The sequence below is a fragment of the Hippoglossus stenolepis genome, chromosome 6 (assembly GCF_022539355.2).
Source record: "Hippoglossus stenolepis isolate QCI-W04-F060 chromosome 6, HSTE1.2, whole genome shotgun sequence".
In the NCBI taxonomy this organism is placed as follows: Eukaryota; Metazoa; Chordata; class Actinopteri; order Pleuronectiformes; family Pleuronectidae; genus Hippoglossus; species Hippoglossus stenolepis.
Window position 1 is genome coordinate 3,838,127 of NC_061488.1, and position 27,178 is coordinate 3,865,304.

Below are 27,178 nucleotides of genomic sequence, written 5' to 3' on the forward strand. Positions count from 1 at the left end.
TGTATCCATCATATTCATTTAATTCATAATTTGCCTCACAGGGCTTCACACTCTGTCGGGACAATACTCAGAAACCTCAGATAGAGGGACAAGTGAGGGATTAGCTGTGTGGCCCAGGTGGTAGAGCGGTCGGCCACTAACTAGAGGGTCTGCTCGATCCGGACCATGAGCAAAATAAGATTTAACAATATGCAAAATATCTAAGAGAAAAATAAATTGAGAGATATAACAATGTTTCAAGAATTTATTCAAAAAAGAAAAATGTCTGACGAGATGAAGGAAGAGAGAGATAACGTGAAAACTGCGTCATGAAGCTTGTAGATGATCCGTAATCTTCTAACTGTATTGTGCTGATTCCAGGTTTGACGTCGGCTCCGGCATGGCCACGATACGAGATCCCAACCCCGTCAAACTGGGAGAGTTCCACACCGTCGAGCTGCATCGCAACCAGACCCTGGGCTACATCATCGTAGACGGAGGGGAGCCGATCAACGGCAGCTCACAGGTGCTTATGTGAATTTAATCTCACATGCATTTGGAGGAATTCTGTGAGCTGCAGACTAAATGATCACTTCCTCTCCTCAGGGCAAGTTCCAGGGTCTGGATCTGAACGAGGAGCTGCACGTGGGTGGTTACCCCAACTACACGACCCTCGCCAAGACCGCAGGCATCAAGACCGGGTTTGTTGGCTGCATCCGTCAACTGGTCATCCAGGGAGAGGAGGTCATCTTCAAAGACCTGGACCGCAGCTCGACGGGCGTCACCAACTGTCCCACCTGCAAAGATCACCCATGTCAGGTCAGTCGCGTGCGTCCGCTCCGTGGGTTTGTAGCCACCGACCTGTGTTTACTTCCATGATTGTCATGAGGATTTCTCTCGTGTTATTCAGAACGGCGGCAGGTGCGAGGACTCCGACGCCAGCTTGTACAAGTGCGGCTGCCCCCGAGGATTCACCGGCAGCAACTGCCAGCACCACTCGTCCCTGCACTGTCACTCAGGTACACGGAGGCAAATCAAAGTGTTAACACTCGTAGATAAAAGAGGTGGTCGCTGGTTTGTGACGGTTTTTTCCCCTGAACTCCCACAGAGGCCTGCGGACCAGACGCCACGTGCATCAGCCGCCAGAACGGCCTGGGCTACGACTGCCGCTGCCACCTTGGCAAGTTTGGAAACAAGTGCATGGATGGTAAGACAGGAAGTCAAATGTTCTTAAGGAAGAGAAACGACATCGTCTTCGGTACTTTTAAGCCGTTTCATTAAATATTCTTCAAGATAACGTTGGCGCATTTTCCTCTTCCGTTACCTTCACAAGGGGAACTGGTGACCACGCCAATGTTCGATGGAGAGGAGACGTTCATCGCCTATCCTCCGCTGACTAACATCCACGATGACCTGCGCGTCGAGATGGAGTTCAAGCCGCTGCATGGAGACGGCCTGATGTTCTTCTGCGGTGGGAAGAAAATGAAGGTGGAGGATTTCGTAGGCATCTCCATGGTGGAGGGACACGTAGAGTTCAGATACGAACTGGGCACAGGTGAGGTCGACTTAACTGGAGTTCTTTTGCTTTCCATTCATGCACTGTTCAGATCAAAGTCAAATATCTGAGGACGTGTTTGGATTTTCAGGCCAGGCCATCCTTCGCAGTCCCGAGGCCGTGTCTCTGGGCCAGTGGCACCGAGTTGTGGCCGAGCGGAACAAGCGGGTCGGCCACCTGAGGGTCGACCAAGGCCAAGTGGAGAGTAAGACCTCTCCAGGAAAATCCCAGGGCCTCAATATCCACACGCCCATGTACCTGGGAGGAGTCCCCACAATGGACATCCTGCCCAAAGCCGCCAATGTCAGCGAGATGTTTGGCGGCTGCATCGGAGAGGTGAGATCCCGCCGTGACAAAAACAACAAAAGTTCATGAATGTTTTTTCCTTTAACAAGAAGCTTTTAACGTGTCAACTTCCTGTTTAGGTTTCCATCAACAACAAGAAGGTGGATCTGTCCTACAGCTTCACAGAAAGTAGAGCCGTCCGCAAGTGCGTGGACATCAGCCCCTGCGACCGCCGGCCCTGCCTGAACGGCGGCCACTGTATGTCCAGCGCTGAGTACGAGTACCAGTGTCTCTGCAAGGACGGATTTGAAGGTTGGTCAAGTTGTCAAAGCGTGAAATCTGCCCAGAGGTCGTTGAAAATCTGTATTCTGGTGAAATTCTCTGCACCGCATGTGTGTTTTCTACCATTTCTTTCTTAATTTTCTATATTTTTTAGCTGTATTTGCTCAAGATTTACCTTCTTACTGTAGCTCTATAACCTCCAAGCTCTATAAACTGTGACCCTGCAGGTGAGCGTTGTGAGGTGGTGAAAGACATGTGCCAGAGCAACCTTCAGTGCCAGAACGGCGGCAGCTGCGTCGGCGGTCAGTGTGCGTGTGCGCCCGGGTACACCGGCCTCACCTGTGAAGAGAGTAAGTATTCACTCTTATCACCAATTAAATCCAATGTTTTGTTATTTTTTTAATGATTAAATTCCAGTAGCAGCCACATAGACATTAGTTACTAGATACAACTGCATCCTGTAGAACGAGACACATACACATATCTCATAAGACATCCTTCACACTCTGGAGCCGCTCTAAACACCACACGACTCGCTCCCAGCGCTGCAATGCATGCTGGGAGGGTTGACCCCCAAGTGTTTTTTTTACGTGTGTCTCACCCCTGCGCTCTCATGGCTATATCCTGCGCACACAGGCCACGTCTCCAGCTTCCCAGAGGCCCCGTGGAATTTGCAAGCCAGCGTGGCGAATGGTACAGTATCCCCAACGTTCAGTCTGCCTGAAAGCACCGTGACTAACAGGGGGCCCCGTCCGAGCTCTGAGGGGGGGGCCCCCGCGACCCCTCCAAGGTCAACCCGAACTGTCTATCGCCTAACACATGAAACCAAACGTGTACTCAGCTGGTTACTGAGGCTCTCATCCCCATCGGAAAGTTTGGAGAGGGGAATTCTGCATCTATAATAAACGGTGGCGGGATTTATTTCCTCCCTTTTATACATTTGAAAACTTTTAACACTAGAATGTGGAATTCCCCTTGTTTTTCCTTCTTCCCTGTCAGGTGGCTACTCACAACATGAAACCTTCCGTCTACTTTAAAACTCCTCGTCTCTCTGCAACAAGAAAAACACTTTTCCAACTGAAACCGTCCGAAGTCCGAACATTAAAACTGCTCCGTGTCCACACAGCCGGCTGCCACTAACATTTCCACGTTTCTGCTGAACGCTCAGTGTGAGAGTTGTTGAGAGACTCCAGGCATATTGTGCACTTGAGGTGTTATCTGTGCATGATGTTGTGGTGTCAGTGAGTTCAGTCCCGTCTCTGTGGAAGATCCAGGATAGTGTGCAGTGTGAGGAATGAAAGTGATTCTGCATCGTGCATTTTGGTTGAAATCGGTTTTGGTGCTTTGCTTTGTTGTTTTTCTTTTGAATTTGGAGAACTGTTCTGAAGTTTAGTTTCGAGGCTCCGACTTCATCACTTCCCCGGATATAATTACATTCATATAAAGGGAAGTGATGAGAAAATATCTTTATTTATAAGTTTATAAAGGTCAAATCTCAAATCTAGAATGAAAAGGAGCAATAAGAAGAAGAATCTTACATGATTTGCCCCTTTTTCACAAGACATTTATTAACAAAGCAAATAATTCAATACATTTTAAAATGAACCCCCCCTGTCAGAGTCTACAGGTGGACGCTGGGGTGGTGGGGGGGGGGGCAGCGTGTATGATAGAGGATTGTGGAGAGTGAGGCAGGTCACACGATTAGAGCTGCACAGCAGGAGGCGACTGCTTCAAGAAGCTTTCTGAGCCATTTTCCAAAGAATTAATGCTGTAGCAGCAAAATGTTTTAAATTTTATTGCTCGTAAAGTCAACTTTTCATTTGTAAGAGGGAGAATATGTCATTTCTTCCTTCAGCAGCTACATTCTCTCACTTTAAAAACCTAAAACATGTTTTTGTATCTAACCAAGCCTGTTACCCAGGGGTTCTTCCATGCTTTCACCACTGGGGGGCGCCGTAACCCCGAGGATGAACGTTCACACCAGCTTCACTTGATTAAAATCCTCTTTTAATTCTGTATTGTGTCTTTTCTAGATTCTCCTTATCAATACGCAGCTCATTTCCACAATAACGGATACGTCGCTCTCCCGAAATCCATTTTCCAAAGAAGGTAAAGTGCAGTTTGCATCTTTAACTTTTTTCTACTCGTATTTTTGGAGAAATATCAGAAGTTAATGCATCAAACGTCTGTTTTCTTTTAGTGCCCATGACTCACCAGAGACCATCGAACTGGAGATCAACACCGGCTCCTCTGAGGGTCTGATCCTGTGGCAGGGAGTGGTGAGTCCTGCTCCTGCCTCGTCTGTAGGACTGCACCGATCTGAGACCTAACCTTCCTCCCCTTAATCCTCCTCCTCACTTTGCTCCTGCACATCCCTGCTCCTCCTAATCCTCCACCACGACCTCATCTGTGACGGAGTGACGCTCATCAGTGTTCTCACCACGTTCGCTGTGATTGTTTTTGGACTTGCACGTCTGCACCAGTGCTTCCCTGACACACTTTGATTTCATTTATTAAATCTCCGTGTCTCACCGGCTGTCGAGCACCTTCATCACCGGCTGTCGAGCACCTTCATCACTGTCTAATCTGTACCTGTGTCACCGAGGCTGTGGCACGTTTGGCTGACTCCCTCTGACACCACTAAATACGTGCATGTTGCTTCTCTAACTCATCCTCCGTTTTCCTCAGGAGACCAATGGCGCACGCAATTTGCGAAAGGTGCATGCTAGTAAAAAGGTATCGAACTCAAACACACGACACGTCTCATTTACTTGGCATGTTTTCACATCGTGCATTTTTCCACGAACACATGTAAAGATAACATCTGGAGAACATCTGGAGAGCCACCTGACCTGTGTTTGTATTGCACAGTTTGCATTGGGCTTCTTTTGTTATTGTTATTTTGCAGTATTTCACTATTTACTTTGTGCTGCTGTGACACAGTAGATTTCCACCTTAGTGGGACAAATAAGAAATCTTATCTTATCTAATCTTATACAAATGCTGTTGTAAATGATCTGCGCTGCACTTTGTATGGAAGGTTGAAGTTTGTCGTCCTCTTCCTCTTCCGACTAAACATTTATTTGCAGGACCTGGGAGAACACGGCAAAGGAAAGGACTTCATCAGCCTCGGCCTGCAGAGCGGACACCTCGTTTTCAGGTGACTCAGCTCTTTGCTCCTGCTGCTCTGTTCAGTTCTCGATGAGTAATGTCCTTTCCAGCTTCAGTGTAGTAATGCTGACGATTTGCACCATATCCAGTTACCAGCTGGGCAGCGGAGAGGCACAGATCCTGTCCCCGAAGCCCATCAATGATGGGAGATGGCACAAGATCACAGCAGTCAGGTGAGATTATATGTTATTATTCACACAGTACTGTATATTACACACATGGTGAACTAACCCTCAGAGTGCTTAGTAATATAAAATAGATACTGACGTTTCTTTTTATTTCTTTATTCTTTATTATTATCATGAAATAATGTTCCAGGCTTGAAATCCTTTGAAATGGTTCGTTTTATTGTTGTTGTCTGTTCTGGTCGATCCACTTCATCGGCCTCACACCTTTTCTCCCAGCAGACACGTTGACCTGTCACAGAGAAACAACAAAGTTTAATAAATTACACCAACAATGGCTCAGCACTATTAAGTTTCCCAGTAAATAATTCAGAGGAGACACGCTCACCAGGATCTCTGCTAAGCTGAATAGAGTCTGGACTCATGTTGCTATTTGTGTGTTTCTGCTTTAACGTGTATACAAAAATTCCGTCTTGTTTTATCAACGTGTAGTTTGTAGAGTGTTTTACATTTTACACTTTTTCTGTTCAGAACTGGAAAAGATGGATATATTCAGATTGATGGAGGAGCTACTCTGCACGGACAGTCCAAAGGCAAGAGCCTCATGGTGAACACCAAAGGCAGCATATACCTGGGTGAGTATTATTCATATTATATTATATTATATAAAAAAACTGCACCATGCAATTTTGATATGATCCTCGAACTTGACTGAACTAAAAACACAGTGAACTATAACTTTTCTGTCTTCATTACATTATCTTCAATAAGTTAGCAACTGATGGTGATTTATTTTTACTTGTTTCAATAAAAAAAATACTACATGTTGTCAGTTATAAGGTTTGAGAATATGAAAGAGCTTCTTATAGAGTCTTTTATTCAAGAACAACAACCTCTCAAACTTACTCCGCGGGTCCAAACGTCTGCAGAGCTCATGAATGACTGGATGTGTTGTCATGTGACAGGCGGAGCCCCAGACATGGCCGCCATGACCGGAGGGAAGTTCTCTTCAGGGATGACGGGCTGCGTGAGGAACCTGGCGCTGATGAACGCCCGGCCGGGACAGCAGCCGGCCCAGGCCATCGACCTGCAGGCCCACGCGGCGCACGGCGTCAACGTGCAGCCGTGCTCCTCATAGACTCACACTCCCATGCAAACACACACAAACACACACGCACACACACACACACACACAGAGAGACTATGGAGTGATGTCACACACACACACACACACACAGCAGACTCACACAGAGACTTAAACACACACTTGGTGCTTTGCTGCTACCAAAAAAAAACAACACACAATCTCAACACGACACCACAGGATTTTCTTTCTCTGTGTGCAGTAAAACCAAAAAAAAGAAAAGAATTGAATATTAACTGCTCTTCCTCAGTGTTGTTTTCTCGATGAAGGACGGTGAACACAGGAGAACCAGTACAGTTTACATACTTCCAGCAGTAGTTTTAGTCACGAGAAGAGTAAAGCATATTAGGCCTTCTACGATGGGTCAGATCCTATGGAGTTGGAGATGTTTTTACAGCACTGAATTTTTATTTATATACATATGAATATATATATATATATATTATATTTGTGGGGGAAAACATGCAAACTAACCATAACTGCTCTTCCACTTTCCCAGAGTTCACTCTGGGTTCTAATACTGTGTGTCCAGGGCTTTTTGTTTTTTACAGGCCTATAACTGTATTAATACTTGAAGGCGTTTAGGTCTTCTTTCTTCACTTCTGTAGAGGAACTTCTTCTTTTTCACACGAGCATGCTCACAGTATTTTGGGAGAAGAGGCGCACACGGCCACACGCAGCTTCAGTACACGACTCAGGTTGTCAAAAACAAAACAAATACCTGCAAACGTTACAAAGCGCTGCTGCTTCTACTGAGTTTCTTTGCTCGTTCTCGGCAGCGTCTCCTGTGTCTGTTCGTTCTTTTTTATTTTTTTTATTTGATTAAAAAAGGACAGAAACCTTGGTGCTAATGTCAGACGTGAAGATGCAGCATGTACTCACGCAGCTGCAGGTCTGACACACGGGATTTCATTTTAGTGATTCAGTGACTTAGATGGAGGAAGCTCCGTCACTTTGTTAGCATGCACGGCGCTTGAGGTGGATGTGATGACGACGTGGAACGGCTCGTGGCCTCCGAGGCCCGACGTGATTGAGTAGATCTCAAAAAAAGCAGTTTTTGAAAAGTGAAAAGGGTGTAATTTTTTTTTTTTAATGTGTGGTCGTTGAAGATATTGTTTTATGTGTAAAGACGACAGGCGAGTAGAATGAGTGTGTTTGTTGGTTGTGTGCATCTCAGCCCTTTGTGTGTGTGTGTGTGTGTGTGTGTGTCATCATCCATATCCTCAGGAGGGTCAACTCAGAACTGCCTCAGGATGTGACTTCATTTTCCAGGCTCTAAAAACCCTGAAGGCTCCGTGTCTCTGTCAGAGATTCACGTGCAGCAGGACGCAGTAGAAGTGACAGTGAGATGGAAGCTTCCTGTGCAGGTTGTGTAGCTCTGAGTCGCCCCCCCACACACCACGAAAAAACTACAGCAGCATCATCACTTTGGGGTTCACACACCTTTTTATTCTTTTCGTAAGCTTCCAATATTTGTATCAATATCCTAAAAGTGAGCACTATCCTTTCACTTAGAGTCGCCTCCTTTTTATTTATTTTGTGTTATTTTTCCTCTTTTTCAATCACAGACGCTTGCTCAATCTCTTTCCTCTGGTTTTTGTGTATGGCCTCCCACACCCCCCCCTTGTTCCCCCCCCCTCATGTTTTGAATATTACATTGTAATTTCTTCAGAAGTCACGCCCCCATGAAGTTCCATTAATAAAACATGTCTATTACCTGGGTGGAGCTGCTCAAACCGGTCTTATTATTCAGTCAATGAAGGAAAGAACAGAAGTCTTATCCTCCAGATACGATGAATGGATTATTTATTTACACAGAAATGGCGTCATCGTGAACACGTGGACTGAAAATCCATCCGGTCCGTGACGACATCTTCTGTGTATCTGCTCTTGAAACTGGATTTTCGTAGAAACACTGACGCAAAGTTGTCCAGAATCTGCCACCACCACTTTTTATTTTTTTTTGTTTTGACGCCATCGCAAGATACGAAAGTTGCACTTTTAGTAACGATGGCGAAGTGAATAACAGTCAAATGAATGAAACATGTACCAGATGAAATATTGTCCGTGTCAGGACGACCTGTCTGTTCCATTTCCAGTGTTGAAACAGACACGCCCCTCGCCCTTTGGTGTTTCTTAATTAAAAACAAAATTCATGTGCTATTTTTAATCTCGTGAGTTTTTCTTTTCTCAGCACTGCATCATGGGGGGGGGGTTTAGACCTATAGATTCACATCATTGTTCCCAAGTCGTCCATTGTGCAGGTATAAGCCTTTAACCAGTGGAGATTACACTTTGGGAACTTTAGACCCATGTTCCCTGGTGGAGGTGACACCCAGGATCTCTAACATGAATCTGCCCCTCGGCTGCAGAGATCTCCTCTTTCACAGTCTGACACCTAATGGATAAATTAGATGATTAAAAACGAATTCATGTTCCGGCGAGACACATAAATAAAATGAAGTGAAGTAGCTTCATATATATATAAACATTTAATACCTGTGTATTATGCACAGTGATATACTTCAGTTTATTCTAATGATTTTATGAATTCTAGTGGAAAAACATCAGTCAGGTAATGTGTCGCAGAATCAGCATTAAGATTAAAAGACGTGGAAATAGAGGTTTAGGTAAAATAGTCTAATTCAAGCTGAATCATAATATAAAACCATCACAGTGAGGTAACCAGATGACAGGGGGGGGACGTTGACAGAACGTTTTCCATGTATGTAAGAAAATGTCACATTATCAAGACGACACTGTAGAAGTGGGATTCGAAATCTGATCCATCGTGTAGCTGCAGTTTCAGTCCAGTGTCGTCCTTTACTTTCCTTTTTATTTGTAAAAGATTAAAAAACTGTTTTCAGTCACTTCACACTCACACAACCATGGTTCACACAGTCTGATTATTTAACATATTTCATGCATATTTTTATCATCTTACAGAATAAAAGAAGTGTTTGTTTGTTTGTTTTACCAAAAAGAAGTTTATGTATTAAACATGGAGTTTGAAACGAGGGTAAGATTCTATTCTAATAGGTATTAGAAGTATTTGGATCAGGGCATTAAGAAAAATGAGAAGTAGAAGATTTTTTTGTTTCCTGTTTTGCATTTTGAGAATGAAATTGAAACAAAGAGAATAAAGTAAAATCCCCTGATCCATCAAATCCAGTTCGATGCTGCCAGTTTTCCATCTTTCCAAGTTTATGTGCTAAATCACATATAACACAGCTTAAACTTTAGGAAACTAGAGCCTCTATCTGCACAAACTTCATTCACCTTCTTTGTACAACACAAACAAAGTCCCTCCTGCTTAAGATCCAAGCTGTAATGTTTATATAATGCTTATATAACTACTGTAAGACATTCAGTCTGTCATCATCGATGTGCAGCTCCTCCCGGGCTCCGAGCTCCGTCACCGTGTCGTGCAGACAACAGTCACTCTACACTAATCCTGGTTACTTTACACCTCCGGCCTGCAAGGACATTTCAACTGACCCGAGGCCGCTCTGTTTGGCCAACAACTCAATTGTTATCTATAGAAACTCAATAGTGTTTCTCGGCAGGTATATTCTGGTCCGAGAAGAGTAAAGGAGAGACGAGCTTTTTACATTAGATACTGTCTTTAAGTCTGAAAACGATTCAAAAGATAAGATTAGATCACGTCCAGGTATTTCAGCACATTAGACTGATTGATTATTCATATTCGAGGTTGTCACGCTCACACAGGAAGTGTGATATCATCTTCCCCTCTGAGGTCGTGGTTTAATCCTCTGGCTTCAAACTGTAAAGTGACAAAGTCTCGACTTTCAACAGTTCTTCCGTCACATGATCAAGCACCACAGACTTGAACTTGAGCATTGAATAACAAACTAAGAACCAGGTAAAGATGCATATGCAGAGATTTTCCTGTTAAAAATATGTATAATATTTCATATCACAGTTACTGGACAGTTACTGAACAAAATTATGTATCCTTTTAAGCTTGAATTGCAATTTAAAATCAATTCAGATTCAATTCTTCTATAGTTCACCTCTTACTGCTTGATATCTAAATAATGCATCAATCACTGATACAGAGACATTTCATTATTCAGAGTCTCTTCACGGCTTCATCACAGTTCACTGAGGATCATGGGTGAGGCAGAGTGCTGTGGGAGGACAGAACACACACACACACACACACACACACACACACACACACACACACACACACACACACACACACACACACACACACTGAAGATCCCCATGGGTGGGATGTTAAACATAGAAGTGATGAAGAGGAGGAGTAGGACCTGCCTCTGTTTATCCCACGTTAAACCCACACATGCTTCACACCTCCACAGACACGTCCTCGTCACACGAGACGATATCTGTGAGTAAAAACGGAAAATTAAAATTGATTTCAGATTTATATGAAGCAGTTGAAAACACACTTCCTCTCCTCAGGATCTCCAGAGAGCATCATGTTGGTCCTACAGGTAATTTTGCCTTTGTGCACTTTGTCTCACTCGTGCATCTCATAACAGTGAATTCTTTGTAGTCTGATTGTTTTCTGTCGCATTGTGTTACTTTAGACTTTTGCAATCTGGTGTCTTCTTCTATCAGGTAAAAAAAAGAATAAGGGTTAATTCATTATTTTATCAATTCATGTATAAAATCAGTTTTAAGCCCTCGGTTCCTTCTTCTCCCTCCAGACCTGCACTTATTCGTCACTGCTTTGGAAAGTAAGTCCCGCATCACTTTCAGTTGTTTTAACAAATGACAAAACAATGAGTGACAGGTTGTTCACACCTGAGCTCCGTCCCCCCCCTGCAGCGTGTGAGACAGCCTGGTTCGACGAAGGGGACGTTTCCAGAGACGGGGACTCGGAGCTCCTGACCGACCTGAGAAGGAGGCACCGGACACGGATCTGCTCCGGTCCAGTGGACATGGAGGCCGAGACTGTGTCTGGGATCAAGTCCCAACACACGGGGAACAACTTCCACACGTAAACATACGAGTCGACAGTGAAGTACTATGATTGTTGGCTCATGATCCTTATGAATAATAGAAACAGCAGCTTTAACCATTGCCTGGTATTTCTTCAAGATCATTTACAGAATGGAAACCAATGAACTAGAAGGAACTTGAACTAGAAACGTGTTAATATACAATTAGAGCTGCTGTCATCATAACAACTATGAAGTAATAGGTGATAGTGGCTGATATTAAGAGGATAAAGCTGATTTACTGTGTTTAAACTTTTAGCTCTGAGGTGAAATATCAGTTGTGTTAACGTTTGTGGACGAATGAACTTTAACGACTGTAAAGTGAGACCTTATCTTTGGAGACTGGAGCATTTCACCCACTGTCAGAATCCTGAATCAGTACGTCACTCAGACTCAGACGTTTGGATACGACTGTGGATTTTACTGGTATTTGTAACATCCACGCTTGTGTTTTGCAGTTTCAATGCATCACAGGGTCTCTTGTGCCTCAACTCAGAACAGACCTGGAATCAGTGTGAGGATTACAAGGTCAAGTTCACCTGCACCGGACGCTTCTGCTCAGGTTACTACAGATATATAAAACGTTCTTTAAGGGAAAAAGTAGGAGAGTTGGACCCTTTTTTAAATCAGTATCCTAATAAACATCCCTCACTGGTTACAGAGTGCAGGACGCGCTGGTTCGACCATGATGACCCAACAGGAAACGGAGACTACGAGGTCCTCAGTGACCTTCTCAGAATCTACCCCGGAGAAATCTGCCGGCAGCCAATCGCCATCGAGGTCCAGACCGTCTCTGGGGAACCGGCCTCCAACACGTCTGACACCTTCTTAAAGTGAGATTTACACCATCATCTACTGTGTTTTATACCTGAAGAGCGATGGGGACATGATTTTCTCACCTGTCATTGCCTTCTTCTCTGTTTCGTGCAGTTATGACGCCACCTATGGGTTTGCCTGCCTAACTGCAGCTCAGGGGAGCAGGAGTTGTGAAGATTACGTGGTCAGGTTCACGTGTCCGGAAGAGTTCTGTGAAGGTATGAACACGTAAATAAATACATGTTTAAAGCTATTTTACACATTTTCCACAGAAACCATTGAGTGCCCGTGTATATGCTGGGAAATGAGTGTTAATGGAAAATGGATGGATGATCATTTTCTGTAGGATGTTCAGAGATGTAAATAGATTCCTATGTCGACTCAGAAAATCGGTTCAACTGGATTCAACTTGACGTTTGTATATTGTTTAACTTTTGCATTTCTTTTTCCTCTTTCCTTTTAAATAAAATAAAAATGATAACGTCCCTTCCATATAAAAGGTCAATTAATGTTCATTTATTTGTATTTGGTTTCAATACAATTTCCGGTGAGCTGCTGCAGATCTGTATGATCTCTGGCCTGTTTGGGCCCCGAGGGAAAAGTTCCCTTCCACCGTGAGGCTCCCAACGCACGACCAAACGACAGCATTTCACCGTTAAATCATTTTATTGAAACAAAATACAAATGTGGTCACCTGATCCCCCCTGCAGCGGTAACCTCACCCTGACCCTCACAGTTCATGTGTCCTGTGCTCAGTGTCTCAGCGGTGTCGAACACAGTGGCTGAACGGTGACGACCCATCGGACGAGGGGGATGTTGAGTCCATGCCTCAGCTGATGAAAACCTTCCCCGGTCAAGTGTGTAAAAACCCAATCAGCATCGAGGCCCAAACCACTAGAGGAATATCCGCCCACTACACTGGAGACACCTTCCTCTCGTACGTTGTGATATCAAACACACACACACACACACACACACGTTCATTTGTGAGTCTGTCGAGCAGCTTTTTCATGAGGAATCCTTCATTCTTCATATTTCAGCTATGACGTAACGTTTGGGTTCGTGTGCATCAACGACAAACAGAGGAGTAAACAATGTGAGGATTATCAAGTGGTCCTGACCTGTCCTCCAGACTTCTGTCAGGGTGAGTTCTCATGTTTGTTTCACACGAAAGGAACCAAGTAAAAACAGAATAGAAATTATAACAGTTCAATAAAACATCATAGTTTCTTTAGTTGTTAATTTAAAGCCAGAGTTGTGGCATATAAGATTATTAGATTAACAAAGTCAAACAAATGAGATACCAAGTAAATCATTATTTGAGTCAATACATTATTATTTGAGGTAGTAAGTCATTATTTTGAGGTAGTAAATCAATATTTGAGTTAATAAGTCATTCTTTTTGAGATACTAACTTGTTAGTTTGCATTGGGAACTTTGAAAAAAGGTTTCTCATTATAACAATTTACAGGATTTGTTTTAACAGAGGCACAGGATTATGTGAATGAAGCTTTATTTTATAAGGACACTTCACAGACTGATCCCTGAGGACCTAAGAGGCCAATGAACAGAGACGTGTATTTAGGCCCTGAATCCGTATCTGACCTTTCTGTGAGACACTGATATCCCACTGCAAAGATCTGAGGAGTAACATAAGATGCTCTGCCTCATTGGCATCATACAAGTCACAAAGAACAAATATCACAATAGGTCTGAATCAGAGTCTCCATATGTCTGTCTGTGTTGTTGATCAGGTTGCAGGACGCGCTGGTTCGACGTGGACAATCCCACAGGGACAGGAGACTATGAGACTCTCCTCCAGCTGCAGATGCTTTATCCGAGTGAGGTGTGCAACCAGCCGGTGGCCATTGAAGCCATGACGCTGTTTGATGTCCCTGCACACGAGACGGGGGACGTCCTTCAAGAGTAAGTTGTGGGACTGACGAGGGACAATGATTACGATTAAGACTGCTTGATACACCATACGTCTACTCACATATTCTACCATTACTGACAATAACTGCTCCCTTCATCTCTGTCAGACATTTTCTTACGTATAAATACTTTAAACATTGACACACTTTTCAATTTCATCACATGATATTACATAAATTACAACCTGCCAGTCTTTCTACACATTAAACTGTACAAATAGCAGCCGGAGGAAGTATTGCATCACAACCCTGGGTTCTAAGAGATTGATTCATTTTGTTTTAATTTATTTTAAATGATTATAAAGAAAGAAGATGAATGGTCAACAGTTTTTAATCTTCATGCTAAGCTAAGCTAAGCTAGGCTAATCTGCTTCTGGCAGTTGGTGAACTAATGATAAAAATACATTATCAACAAAGGATCGATCCAAACCACGACCTGCAGAACCCGAGACATCCTGACTTCTAATCTAAAAGAGTCTGAAAGCTACAATCCCCATAATGCAGCTGTATTTTCTTGTGTTTCGAGAAAACCCTCATGTCTGGTAAACATTCAATCTCCACTCCTCCAGTGTCTGTGATGAAAGTAGAGTCCAGACATGGAACCAACCCTCAGCACATCATCAGGATTTAGTTTTCAGGCCTCAGAAAGCTCCCAGCTGTTCACAGGCAGTTCTCCTCATGACGAGTAAGATGAACTTCACCTGTAAAACCAGTGAACTGCCCCTTTAACACATCACGTATTATGTATTTGTACAGGTATGATGCCACTCGTGGTTTTTCCTGTGTGAACGCTGAGCAGCCCGATGGGAAACGTTGTCAGGACTACAAGGTCCGCCTCACCTGCCCCATGAACTTCTGCACAGCATAGACGATGTCTAATGTTAGATTTAGTGTCGGTGGAGGATTTGTAACGGACGTGTAGGATTCCTTTTACAATTTTGTTTAACAAATACACACATTTTAACATAGCATGGTATCAACTTGTGGTAAAGAAAATATTTTTTAAGTATTTTTTATTTCAGAGCTCACATGCCTGCATGGACGTTGCATATGAAAGTTAATTTTTTCAGATCCAGACTAATATAACCTGGAAATCAGCAGGGAACAAGTTAATACCTCTTGGTTACAACAAGAAAAGCAATAAGGATCGTGATTACTGTAAACACCACACGATGATGTACACAAATCTTTATTTGTAGACCAAACACGATTTTATATTTTAATAAAAACCTCTCAAGCTGCGTTGTTTTCTGAGCCCACACCTGCATTCCTAATAGCATTGAGATGATTTACACATCTGTAGTATATTTTACTGTATGAATGTTTTACAGATTGTGACAGGAGGCCTATACAGTAACAAACATATACCAGTAAAAAACAAAATAAAGATGTGAACTTTGTATTATACACAAATGATGTTTAATGTGACTTATCTTGACAACGTCGACTGAAACGTTGAGATTCAGTCATACAACACAAATCCCAGGCGGCATATAACATAATATTTAATGGATGATGTATCTTTACATTTCTATTCAAGTGTAAATCCACATGTCGCTTATATATTTACTCATTTAAAAATGAATTCTCTACTGGAGGTGAATCTTAAACTGAAATCACGAACAGGGACTGAGGTGTCGACCATCAAACTAATTCCACTGGATGCAAAAGATAACAGAATCACAACCACGTTGAATTAAGACAATAAACTTCATGCACATCTTTTCTTGCATGATCTGTTCTGTTAAAGGCACGTTTTTAAATTAGCAAACATCAATGTTCCCTGTTGTTCCCCGTTGTTATTATTGTTTTATTATAGTTTTAATCGTTAACTAATCTCTGCAGCTTTAATTAAAACAGCAAACACAACACAAATTTAATAACTTGTAAACGAAACTTCTCCTCACTGCAGCTTCTTGATTAAAAATAATTTCAATCTCATGAACTTTTTGTTTGAAATTCGTGCACAAACGAAGCGGCGGCAGATAAAATCCCCCCCACCCCACCGGTATCACGGACAACGCGAGCGTCACATCCGGTGGAATATTCCAACGGATTTACCCTTGGTCTTTAAAAGGACGCGCTGAATAAAGCTGCTGTTGAGTCGACAGGTAAACGCTCACGTGTTATTTACAGGATTCCGACCAGTGTGAAGACCTCACGCGCTGCAGAGACAGAACAGACATCAGTGTAACGGACAAAAGAAAAAAAAAGGCACAGACACAGACACAGACGAGGTTTTTTTTTTTTTTTGTCTGTGAGGCTCGTGCGTGTTTACACATCTCTCCGTCATTTTGCGGAGACTCAGAAATCTGTGGAGTTCCTTCTCAGGTAAGATCACGATGCCTCGTGCGAGGTGGAGGTGATTGTGTTTGTTTGGAATCGGAGGCCGATCTGCTTTGGGCTTATTTGTCGCGTTATCTGGTTGTGACGCAGCTGCGCCACTCGCGCCGACCTATGCGCATATGGGGTGTGAAGTGCACAAATTCATTCACCAGTTTTCTGCTGATATATTTCGAATATTCAGCTCACGTCGTCCACATTCAGCTAATTTAGGACACATTTAAGACATTCATAAGCATATGTCTTAAATTTGATATGTAATGTATACGTTGAATGTTTAATCTATGTGCAAACCTTAAACGTTAAACGTTAAATGTAAATAGTAAACATAAATGTTACATATAAATGTTATATCTAAATGTAAATGTTAAATATACATGCAAATGTTGCATCTAAATGTAAATGTTAAATCAAAATAATAAACTTTATTTATTTATATAGCACTTTTTTTTTTAAAACAGAGGTCACAAAGGGCTTTGGCAACACAGACAGAAGAGAGTAAATAACAACTTGATCACATAAAAGCAGTAAAATGAACGATATAAAACAAGTTAACAAGTCAAACCGTTCGTGTTCAACCCCCAACGCAGGAAGAAGGAAGAAGGCACACGAGGTCACAACAATTCTGTGACGTAGCTCGATGCCAGACGCTTTAAAAGTGATCAGTTGAATCTTAAAATCATTTTATAACGGTAAAGGAGCCAATTAAGAGAAGCAAGGATCATGTGACTGATGTTGCCTTTTAAGACCAGTGAGAAGCCCAGCTTTTCTAAATCTAAATGTTAAATGTTAAACGTGCGTGTTAAATATAAATGTTATATCTAAATCTAAATGTTAAATGTTGTATATGAATGTAAATGTTGGATGTGAACTGCCTGGTTCGTTTTTAGTAAATGGATAAACTGTGAAAACCTTGACACTTTGGCCTAGTTGTCCTCTGAGCAGTGTTTGGGTTTTTCGACTGCACCTGAACGCAGCATCAAAAACGAAACTTATTTGCCCTCAGAGGACCTGAGTGTGTACGTGCGTGCGTGCGAGTGCGTCTTTGTTTGTGGGTGTGAGTGAGGGCGTGTTTGTGTGAGAGAGCGTGACAGTGGGGGTGTGTGGGTGTGTGTGTGTGTGTGTGTGGGCGTGTGTGTGTGTGTGTGTGTGTGTGTGTGTGTGGGTGTGGGGTGTGTGTGTGTGTGGGGTGTGTGTTAAACTGGAACCCGACCAATTCACGCCCTGTAGTGTGGGCGGGGCTGTGTGCTCTGAGGCCACTTCACCGGAAGTGGGATAATTGCCAAATTTCCTAAATATTTAGCCTTATATTTGGCAACGACATTTATAACTTAACATTTAACTTTTAACATTAACATTAAGGTATAACATTTACATGTATATCTAATATTTATATATTTATATTTATATTTATATTTATATTTAAATTTAACATTTAACATTTATATTTAATATTTAGATTCAAAATTTAATATTTAATATATTGATATAACATTTTACATTCAACTTATATATGACATGAATTTCTGATTTAAATATGAGGAAAATTTGCTAGATGCAAAGAAACTGAGGTAAATATTTGAAATATATCAGTGTTGATATATCAGATGATGTGCGCGCCCCCATTTCTTTCTGATCAGCTGTTTAAGCTTCTCCTGCCCCCAGTGGTGGTTTTCAAACAGCAACTGGTTTCAAGGGCTAAAGAACAAAAATGACTGAGTTGCAAATCGATTAAAATCAGATGGGCTACTTTGAAATAATCTGTATTGTGTATTACACAATACAGATTATTCAGCAGATATAATCAGCAAATATTAGAGATTTAAATGGAAAAATCGGATTATTTAAATTCCATTTGAATTTTCATTTAAATAGAACACCTGAAACCATGTCCTTTTTTATAATTTTGAGATTTATTTGTGGAGACAAAATGCTGCCAAAACCAACAAGCTTATGATGATGATTATTTTAATAACGTGTGTTTATCTCCACAGTTCAATGTGATTTAAGTCATGTTTATCTCTTTAATCTTTCAGCTGTGAACCAGAGACTATCATGATCCTCCTGACTCCCTCCTCTGGTAGGTACCAGTGTGTCAATCTCATCTTTAATCTGGATTACTGTACACACCTACGGGCACGGGCGCCAGAGATTAAAGACGAGGTTTACTTTGAAATAAATTGGGGCAGAGAAATGTTGCTGAGGCAATTTTAATGACGCATGGAGTGAATGAAGAAGAATAAATGATTCATTTGAGGAAGTACATGTTTAGAAACCACATTTTAGAATAGACTGGATTAAATCTCCTATGACTGATGTGCATTATTTGTAATTAATTGAAATGTCATTGTCCTTTTTATTTTACTACATGTCATTACCTAAAAACTACTCAACTTCACATTTAAACCAATACTTTAAACTGTGTTGTAAGTTCACTTTGGATTTTACCACTTGTGAATTTCTTTTGTTTAGTCGTTACCCGGTAACATAGCCAGGGTGTTGCATACCAAGGGCTTTCCCAGAATGCATTGCGCTCAGCAGGCAGCCATCCAGAAATAGAGACCTGCTTAGAAATTGAAATAAAAAAGTATGTTTGTCTCTGGCTGTTTTCCTCTTTTGTTTTTTATTAGTGACCAAGAAAGTTTGTAAAGTGGTCAAAGTAAAAACTTGACAGCACGCTCAGTAACCACACAGCCTGGATCTTCACACGTGTGAGGCTCTAATGGTTTCATACAATTGACTGTTGTTGTCTGATTTGAGCATATTCAAAATACCAGGTTGTAACTTGTGTTAAAAGTAGATTTTTTATTTTTAAAAAGCATGCTGTCAAGTCAAAGTGTGAGTTATTGTTTGCTTTCTGCTGTGTCTCATACGCTGTTTTCTTTCAGATGAAGAGTCCCTTGAACTCGCCTGGCTTTGGAATCACAGGAAGTTCAGGGTGAAAAACACTTGAAGGGGTTGCTATACCGCAAGGTTTAAGACACAAAATGTCAAAGTTTCCAGGTCATTGTGCATAAAATGTCTTGGACAGTACTATGACTTGAGAGAAAATCTAAAAGCTCACATGACCCCCCCGGGGGGTGGAACAAAGGTTTCTCTGTCGTCACTTAGAAAACATCACAGCATCGTGGGGGAGGAGGCAGATTTTTTTGATGGAGTGCGGCAGCAGTCATTCCATCTTGCTGACTCACGTAGTCAATGTATCCTTTTTTAAAGTTTGAATTATAACTTTATAACAAATTCCTCTTAAAGGTCCAGTGTGTAAGATTTAGGTGAAAAGGATCTATTGGCAGAAATGTAAAGCAATCCTCATGATGTTTGTGTGTTTCATCTAAATTGTGCAAACTGCAGTTTTCTATACCCAAGAATGAGCCCTTTATATTAAATACTTTTATATTCAAATCGGGAGTGGATCCACTTTACGGGGGCGGCCATGTTTTTTTTACAGTAGCCCAAACTGGACAAACTAAACCTTTTGAGTTTTTATGACAACTGAAGGCTACCACAACTTCTCTTTCATGTTTGCAAAGGGAGATTGAGGTGAAGGGGTATTCAGCTGCAATATACAACGTCACCACTAGATGTCCCTAAATTCTACACACTGAAGCCTTTAAAGAAATCATATGACCTGCTAAATGATTTCTTTTGACGATGTAACGTTGAAATCCTGCTAAAAATGACATTGAAACCAGGTGAGGTTCCAGACTTCTCTTTACATCGCAGTCCCCATTAAACCCCGGGGCTGCAGTGGTATTGATGGGACCAGTATAGCTGTGAGTGCTGCTGCCGGTCCTCGTCTCAGGTCACTAGGCTTGATCAGAGTTAACGGGCTAATTGATCTCACGTCTGGTATGTGTCACTGCAGTAGGTCCAGTTCACGCTCACTGTAGCCAGTGGTGTATGTGTTAGTCCCCTCAGTGTTCACAGCTTGTTCCCTCACACCAGTATTTGTGTGTATTTGACCCCTGATAAGATCCCGTTTGAGTGCTAACACTTCACATGCATCGTGTTCAGAGTTTTACTTTCAAATATCTAGATATTTGAAGTTTAATGCATGAGAGTGTGGCCATTATTTCTAATAGTTATGTATAATAATGCATACACTGATGAGGCGAGGCTGTCTTTAATGTTGCATGCTGGAGGCTGAGTGAATGTGTAGTAACAAATTTATTTTAGTGATCTGAGAAAGGATGAATGTATCGTAAGGTTGGTCTCCATCCATTGAACATACGTCTTGGTAAGTGATACTTCTTCTACATAAGACGGGGAATCAGCTTCATAGATATTATTTAGTTAAAATGAAAGATGATTTAGAAAGAATATTATTATCCTGGTAAATCTTTATGATTACTTTCAGAATTTTTCCTCTCACCTCAACTGGAGTCTGACTCAAAATGGGATATAATCACTAGACTGTTCCCATTCAGACTCACTCATCAGAAGGTCAGGGAGTCACAGACAGGGATTTAGCTTTTAAACCACAGCAGAGGTTATCGAACCGACACGGGCCGCTCCTGACCGCTGTCATCCTGTGGTCTCAGGTTTCTTCCAGTGCACCAACAAGCTCTTTCTGAGTGATCAGGCTGCCTGGCTCCACGTCAAGGAGTTCGCCCGTAAAAATGCAGCGAACGCTCTGTCAGTCGCCAACATGGTCATGGGCATGGCCTCCATTCTCAGCAGTCTCAACGGGTAAGTGAACACGGCGTCGTTCAACTTTACAGAAACAATAAAGAATATATGGGCTACACTCATGGATGTGGACTAATGTGGGCTAATAAAACAATGATTGAATGTTGTGCCAATATTTTTTATCAATAATATTTATAATCAACTTTTCAGAATTTTGGGATGAAATTTAAAAACGGCTAACTGGTCAAAGTACATTTTGATGTACTTCTGTCAGTGCCTGTATAGATATAGTTTCATTAAGATAAGTAAAACTAATTATTTAAGTAAATAAACTTGTGGTGACACAGAGGGACCAAATATTATTGGATGAAACACAAACTAAGTTATTAAAGAGGTACATGCAAGTGCAAGTATGAAAATCAGTAATCCTGGACTCTGAAATACCTTTTTGTTTTACTTATTCATAAGATTGTGGAAAACTATCCACTTGCACGAGTTTCAATTCTATGCCACTGTCGACGTTTTTACAACGTTAAAAGTGTCTCTCTCAAACCAAACACTCGCTCTCTTTGTCCAGGCACCATCATGCCGCATGTTGGCTGGTTCTGATTGGCTACCTGCTGGATTATGCAGATGGAGCGGTTGCCAGGCGACTGGATGCCTGCTCGGCGCTGGGTAAGTGCAGTGTTTTGGTCAACAGCTCTTACCGAAAATAGAACTCCAGCCGCAGCGTTGGCACGGCTTCCAGCACAGTGCTTTGTCTGGACTTTCTAATTTAGCCTCGTTAAGTCTTCAACAAAAGGGGGTAGAGCAGTCAAAGGAAACTCTGGGAGTCTCTGAGAGAACAATCATGCATATTCTATTCCATGTAACTTAAGCCTTAGTAAATCAGTGTCCTTTGAGTAGTTTCTATACTTGGTGTCACTAGCAGGATTTAGGTATGAAAGTAAACAGCATGAGATTCCCCCCTTAAATACTATGCAAATACACAAATAGACCAGTGCTCTGTAGTGGGGGGCAGGGGGGCAGTGTGTCCGTGTGTCCTCACTCTGAGAACATGTCTCCCTCTATGTCCTCTGATAAACTACAGCAGCGGTCGGCAACTGGGTTAAACCACGGGCCAAAAGCGAGATCATTTAGATTATTAGATTATATTTGTTTCATCATATCGGACTGAGACACAGAACCCAGAGCTCAGCCGCTGATCTCTGACATGGCAACAACACTCACAGACTCCTCCTCCTCCTCTTTGGCCATTTGTCTTCAATGTAAAAGCACAATGTTCGTTTTGTTGCTGCGACGCTTTAAACTCTAAATGTAAGAAATGGTTCAGTTCCTCATTCAAACTTATGTATAAACCACACAACTACTTTGAAGAGCAATAAAGTGAATTCAGTTTCATGGGATGAAAAACATTCACGATAAAATCTTCACTGCAGATAAACCAGGTAGGATGAACACAGAGTTTTTTAATGTCACGCTAAATCTGAAGTAGCATCAACACAGAACAAGAGAACACAACATTACAAAAAAAATGTTTAGGTCTCAACCATAAAATGTTATGATTTAGTGCTTAAAACTGAATTGGATTTAAACCCATCTATTTTTTTATCCATTAATGTTTTTCCCTGTACGTTGTGACGCACTTTGTAACCTTGTTTTTTCCGATGAGAACAAATAAAGTTGTTTACAGGCAGGTTTAAAACCGGCTGTGCTCTTGTTCTATAGTCACCAGGACACAAATAGCTGCTTCCCGCTGCGGCTTCACATTTTCTCAAATTCCCAAAATAGCTCCCAGGTGAATCACAATTCATCGTCGGCTGCACATTTCAGGGGCTTTGTGTCCCGACGAGGTTTTTTCTGCATGACTTTGCAGGTGGATGTTGTTGCGCCCCCCCACGTATTTTGTCACATGAACAATCACTTTCTGATTAAGCAGCCTAATTCCACAGGATCACGCTCCAATTGTCTATTTTATCCCCGTTGCTTTGAGTTCTCTGCATATCTGACATTTTTTAAATTGTTGACCCCTGCGGCTCGTGGAATTCCACCTCGTTCGTTTGAGCCGTGGCCTGATTCATCCGTCCTCGTGCGCTGAAAACATGCTCCCTGCTCCTGGGGGATAAAGAGACAAGGCCGCGGAGAATGTTGTTTATTGAATGACTGACTGGCTGTCGGGCTGACGCGGTAATTTCCACTTGGAGATTTTTTTGCAGGTACGCACTCCACGCCACTGTCATGTGATGGTGACATCAGCAGGGACTATACAGAGGAGATGACAACGTACAATAAAACTTAGAAAAATCAATAAATTACTGACTGATACACTTGACTGGTGTCATATTCTCTAAATATAATCTTTAAGCAGATACACATGTATTTAAATGTTGTTTTTCATGCTCAGGTGCGAAGCTGGATGATTTTGCTGACTTCACGACCTTCGGAATCGCCACGTCACTGCTCCTGAGGACAACTGACGTGATGGACAACATCCTCTGCGTGTGCTACGTCCTGTCGGTGTTCGTCCGCCTCTGTTTCTACTCAACTGGTAAATTCCAAAATGTGGTGTTGCCATATAATCTATAGGCTACGTAAAGTATATTGTTTGAAGAATTTCATCCTATTAAAAAAGTGTGATCGTTGTGTCTATAATATTTAAAGGACTTACTGGGGATTTGTTTTTGTTTGCGAACTCAGGAATCCCCTTCATGTACCGCGGCCTGCCCTGCACATACGCCTCAGCCATCCTGTCCTGTGCCACAATGCTGTCGGGGGGAAACATGGCCGTGCTGCGCATCGTGGTAGTCGCCATGATCCTCTGCATGATCAATCAGAACTTCTACCCCCATGACAAAGTGCTGGAGTCACAGGCCTGGAAAAAAGTCGTTTACTTTGGAGGTACGGAACATTTTAGGAATGTAGATGGTTTTATGGGAATAGGTTTTTTACGTAACTGTCTCTGATACAGGTCAAGACTAAACTCTCTGAGCAAGTATTTGAAGAACTAGTCATTTGTGTTCACTACACAAAATGAGTTGACATAAATTGTCCTCTAGCGTCGTTTTCAGGTAAGTTTTTGACTCTGTGGTATCAAATATGTGGAAGATTCATCGGCCTCAGCTGAACTTTTCATTTTGGTCTAATTAGCTAATGTCAGTAAGTTGATTAAAAGGTTAAAGTAAGACGGTGAATGTGGCAAACACCAGCTTGTGGTGGTTAATATCGCTGTGAACATATTAGCATGCTGACATTAGCATTTAGCCCAAAGCACCACTGTGCACCAATATGCACATGGATGGATTATCATCTTATTCTTATGTTATCCTTATTTATAGATAAAGTTATATTCATAATAATAATAATACATACATGGTGTGTGTGTATATAGCACCTAAGTGTTCAAAGACACTTTACATTGGTAAAAAAGCAAAGAAATCAGTTAAAATCAAACAAAAAATATAAATTACACATTGTAGTAAAACTTAAAACTGGTTCTGAAGTGGAAGGTTTTGATTATACAGCTGATAATGAATATCTTATAACACCACGTGGTTTAATCTGCATATTTACAAAACATTCAAATAATTTCATAATCACTGATGATATGATTGATCCCAATTAACTTTTACTTTCTTTTTTTTTTTTTTCGATTCTCAGGAGTCATCATGTTGTTCTGCTCGTCATCCCCCCCCATGTGCGTGTACTACCTGCTCTGGTGTTTCTCCTACGTTTTGTTCCCGACTTCCCTTTGGAGCAGTAAAGTGTAGGGAAACGGGTTCTGGTCTTGTCCAAAACTCGCAGTAGGTTTACCTCCGGCCAATCTGGGCGAATTTAGTTGTCCCAGAATGTTGCTGCTCCCCACTGCCCTGGAGGATTCAAGCTGAACATGCTCATGCAGGCTAACACTTGCTCTATTTTACCTTTTATTTTTGATGAGACAGAACCTGGATGACAGGGAGTTGTGATGAGGGACAGGAGGGAAGGACATTTTTAAGTCACTTCTAAGGATTTAACCTTCATACACATGTTTTATGTCTTTGTTGCAGTGTCACTGAAGCTGAGGGGGGGTTGCCTGTTCCAAAATCAGAATTTTCATCAGGTTGTGTAATCTCCCTACTTCAGTGTTAATCCAATCTTTCCTCGATGGGTATATTTTCAAAGGAAATGATTGCAATACTTTTCTCCAACATTTTTGCCTCATATTTAGTTTTGCAGCCACACGAGGCATCACAACCACTAATACGATTTCCACGGCGTTGAGCGTAGAGTTAGGAATTAACTGTCCATGCGCTGCACTATGGAGATAAGACCTTTAATCCACCAGTCTTATTTCTCGGCAGCATTTTTTTTGAGATTCTAAACTCCATGCCCTGTCTCTCTTATCTATAACACAATAATGAACACACACACACACACAGCATCTGTAACATCTGTCAATGTTTGTATCAGGGTTGGGGTCAATTTGCTTTTAACGATATTCAGCTCATGGTGTGTCGTCAAACTCCGTATCGCACACCTTCACACAAGCTAACCTAAGATTACGGTCTTTGGACCACGGGAGAGATCCACGCTCTTCTGTTACTTCTGGACTCCAGCCCTTGTGCTTTTGTTAATCGCGTTCTTGTTTTCTTCCAAGTTGTGAGTCTGTCCAAGACATTGTGTGTTAGATTTCAGTGTTTTGCATGAGTTTGCCTGTTTTAAGAGGCAATGCAGTTTATATATCGAATCCACACTGGATCACCATTCCCCCCCCACCTGTATATTACCTCTCTGACCACAGCTGCATCACAGGTGTTTGACTGAGTGAAAAAACACCTGCAGCGTTAGGAAATTATTAATTACAGTAGAGTCTGAAATACATCATGAGTTGACACTGAAAACCCTAAATAACACGGCTGCAGAGGTTTTCCTCCACACGAGATTAAAGATCCAGTGTGATTTAGGTGAAAAGGAACTATTGGCAGAAATTATCCTAGTGATGTTTTCACTAGTGTTTCATCTAAATTGTACTAATTGTTGTTTCTTTTACCCTGCAACGTGCAACTTCACCACCAGATGTCACTAAACTCTACACAACCAACCTTTAAAGAGCAACAACACAAAGACTGTAAATCCTGCCTTTCCTGCCATCTAGTGGCTATGGATTACAAATTATAAAATGTTGTTGCATGACAGTCTGTGTGAACAGTGCAGCCGGACTGAAACTTTTAAAAAGTCACAGAGATCAGGCGAGGAAAGGAGAAGTGATTCTCTTTAACTTGGCCAGAACTCAGTCAGTCCTTTTTTTAAGCGAGGACAACTTTTTGGCTCGTGCCTCAGTCGGTGTATTTCTGCTTCCCTGCACATGTGTGCGACAAATGGGGGAGATTACATAGTTTTATATGGATTCTTTCAGAAGCCTGATGAAAAGCCTGATGTTCTCAACCCCCCCCATATTCAAACTACACCTACTCACAGCTGTCAGAATAAAGGGAAGGACATCATTCCCAATTTGATTTCTTGTGATTTTATTGATATGTAACTTGTATAAGCTCCAGACTCTTCTCAGACAGAGAAAAATGACCAGACGGAGCAAAATGTCCTGAATCAAGACCTAGATTTTAAAAACATCAATACAAAAGGTCATGACTCTGATTTCAGATGTGGGTTTAAACCAACCCTGGCTTAGTTCATGATAACGGTGCATACACAGACTGAAATTAAAATCTACTCTAGTTCATTCACTAGTGCATTCAGCTTTCCTGTGTGGGTGTTTTGGTTTTCAAACTGTAAAGTCATGGTGACGTATGCATGCCGAGAGCATAGGAGATACAAAGCCTGTACTTTGATTAAATGATGAAAGGAAAGAAAGGAGATCTCGATGAATGATCTGTGCTTTCAAGTCTGTACTTTTTTTGACAATAAAGGGGAAATTGAAATAA

The 27,178-nt window shown here is 41.8% G+C and overlaps 3 protein-coding genes across 17 annotated transcripts in view; all 3 read left to right on the forward strand.

Annotated features, from left to right (window-relative positions):
• hspg2 (heparan sulfate proteoglycan 2) overlaps positions 1 to 6,675 on the forward strand; it is an 83,040-nt gene extending 76,365 nt beyond the window's left edge. For 10 of the 11 annotated variants that reach the window (XM_047340202.1, XM_047340207.1, XM_035158629.2 and 7 more), the window contains 15 exons: positions 361 to 505; positions 586 to 798; positions 890 to 998; positions 1,088 to 1,186; positions 1,313 to 1,534; positions 1,626 to 1,870; positions 1,960 to 2,131; positions 2,329 to 2,451; positions 2,738 to 2,794; positions 4,135 to 4,210; positions 4,302 to 4,380; positions 5,191 to 5,261; positions 5,362 to 5,445; positions 5,929 to 6,032; positions 6,363 to 6,675. In XM_047340202.1, the coding sequence (XP_047196158.1) occupies positions 361 to 505; positions 586 to 798; positions 890 to 998; positions 1,088 to 1,186; positions 1,313 to 1,534; positions 1,626 to 1,870; positions 1,960 to 2,131; positions 2,329 to 2,451; positions 2,738 to 2,794; positions 4,135 to 4,210; positions 4,302 to 4,380; positions 5,191 to 5,261; positions 5,362 to 5,445; positions 5,929 to 6,032; positions 6,363 to 6,535 (1,972 nt within the window). In that variant the 3' untranslated portion in view covers positions 6,536 to 6,675. The remainder of the gene's footprint in view (positions 1 to 360; positions 506 to 585; positions 799 to 889; positions 999 to 1,087; positions 1,187 to 1,312; positions 1,535 to 1,625; positions 1,871 to 1,959; positions 2,132 to 2,328; positions 2,452 to 2,737; positions 2,795 to 4,134; positions 4,211 to 4,301; positions 4,381 to 5,190; positions 5,262 to 5,361; positions 5,446 to 5,928; positions 6,033 to 6,362) is intronic. The other variant, XM_047340203.1, reaches the window with a different exon arrangement.
• A 4,136-nt stretch (positions 6,676 to 10,811) lies between these two features.
• Positions 10,812 to 15,526, forward strand: si:dkey-205h13.2. 2 transcript variants are annotated; one of them, XM_035158563.1, is made up of 12 exons: positions 10,813 to 10,919; positions 10,994 to 11,025; positions 11,122 to 11,152; positions 11,242 to 11,271; positions 11,363 to 11,534; positions 11,994 to 12,097; positions 12,197 to 12,368; positions 12,466 to 12,569; positions 13,108 to 13,288; positions 13,392 to 13,495; positions 14,106 to 14,277; positions 15,042 to 15,526. In XM_035158563.1, exons 2-12 carry the CDS (start codon positions 11,011 to 11,013, stop codon positions 15,151 to 15,153), a joined length of 1,197 nt encoding a protein of 398 aa, XP_035014454.1. In that variant the 5' UTR covers positions 10,813 to 10,919; positions 10,994 to 11,010; the 3' UTR covers positions 15,154 to 15,526. The 2 variants fall into 2 exon arrangements, with proteins under 2 accessions (XP_035014453.1, XP_035014454.1); XM_035158562.2 differs by having other exon boundaries at positions 10,812 to 11,025.
• Positions 15,527 to 16,308: 782 nt separating this feature from the next.
• Positions 16,309 to 27,178, forward strand: tmem269 (transmembrane protein 269). 4 transcript variants are annotated; one of them, XM_035158572.2, is made up of 8 exons: positions 16,312 to 16,616; positions 18,665 to 18,708; positions 19,259 to 19,339; positions 19,517 to 21,317; positions 21,835 to 21,932; positions 23,662 to 23,805; positions 23,955 to 24,155; positions 24,915 to 27,178. In XM_035158572.2, exons 4-8 carry the CDS (start codon positions 21,277 to 21,279, stop codon positions 25,022 to 25,024), a joined length of 594 nt encoding a protein of 197 aa, XP_035014463.1. In that variant the 5' UTR covers positions 16,312 to 16,616; positions 18,665 to 18,708; positions 19,259 to 19,339; positions 19,517 to 21,276; the 3' UTR covers positions 25,025 to 27,178. The 4 variants fall into 4 exon arrangements, with proteins under 4 accessions (XP_035014459.1, XP_035014457.1, XP_035014463.1 ...); XM_035158568.2 differs by lacking the exons at positions 19,259 to 19,339; positions 24,915 to 27,178 and adding an exon at positions 24,226 to 24,908 and having other exon boundaries at positions 16,309 to 16,616; positions 21,170 to 21,317; XM_035158566.2 differs by lacking the exon at positions 19,259 to 19,339 and having other exon boundaries at positions 16,311 to 16,616; positions 21,170 to 21,317.

Excerpts from the sequence above, each read along its gene's own strand:
- si:dkey-205h13.2 (XM_035158562.2), top strand. The coding sequence starts at position 10,960 with ATGAAGCAGTTGAAAACACACTTCCTCTCCTCAGGATCTCCAGAGAGC. Across the intron at positions 12,098-12,196 it reads CACCGGACGCTTCTGCTCAG|AGTGCAGGACGCGCTGGTTC; the intron begins GTTACTACAGAT and ends CACTGGTTACAG. Across the intron at positions 13,496-14,105 it reads TCCTCCAGACTTCTGTCAGG|GTTGCAGGACGCGCTGGTTC; the intron begins GTGAGTTCTCAT and ends GTTGTTGATCAG.
- tmem269 (XM_035158566.2), top strand. The coding sequence starts at position 18,684 with ATGATCCTCCTGACTCCCTCCTCTG. Across the intron at positions 21,933-23,661 it reads GGATGCCTGCTCGGCGCTGG|GTGCGAAGCTGGATGATTTT; the intron begins GTAAGTGCAGTG and ends TTTCATGCTCAG. Across the intron at positions 24,156-24,914 it reads AAAAGTCGTTTACTTTGGAG|GAGTCATCATGTTGTTCTGC; the intron begins GTACGGAACATT and ends TTCGATTCTCAG.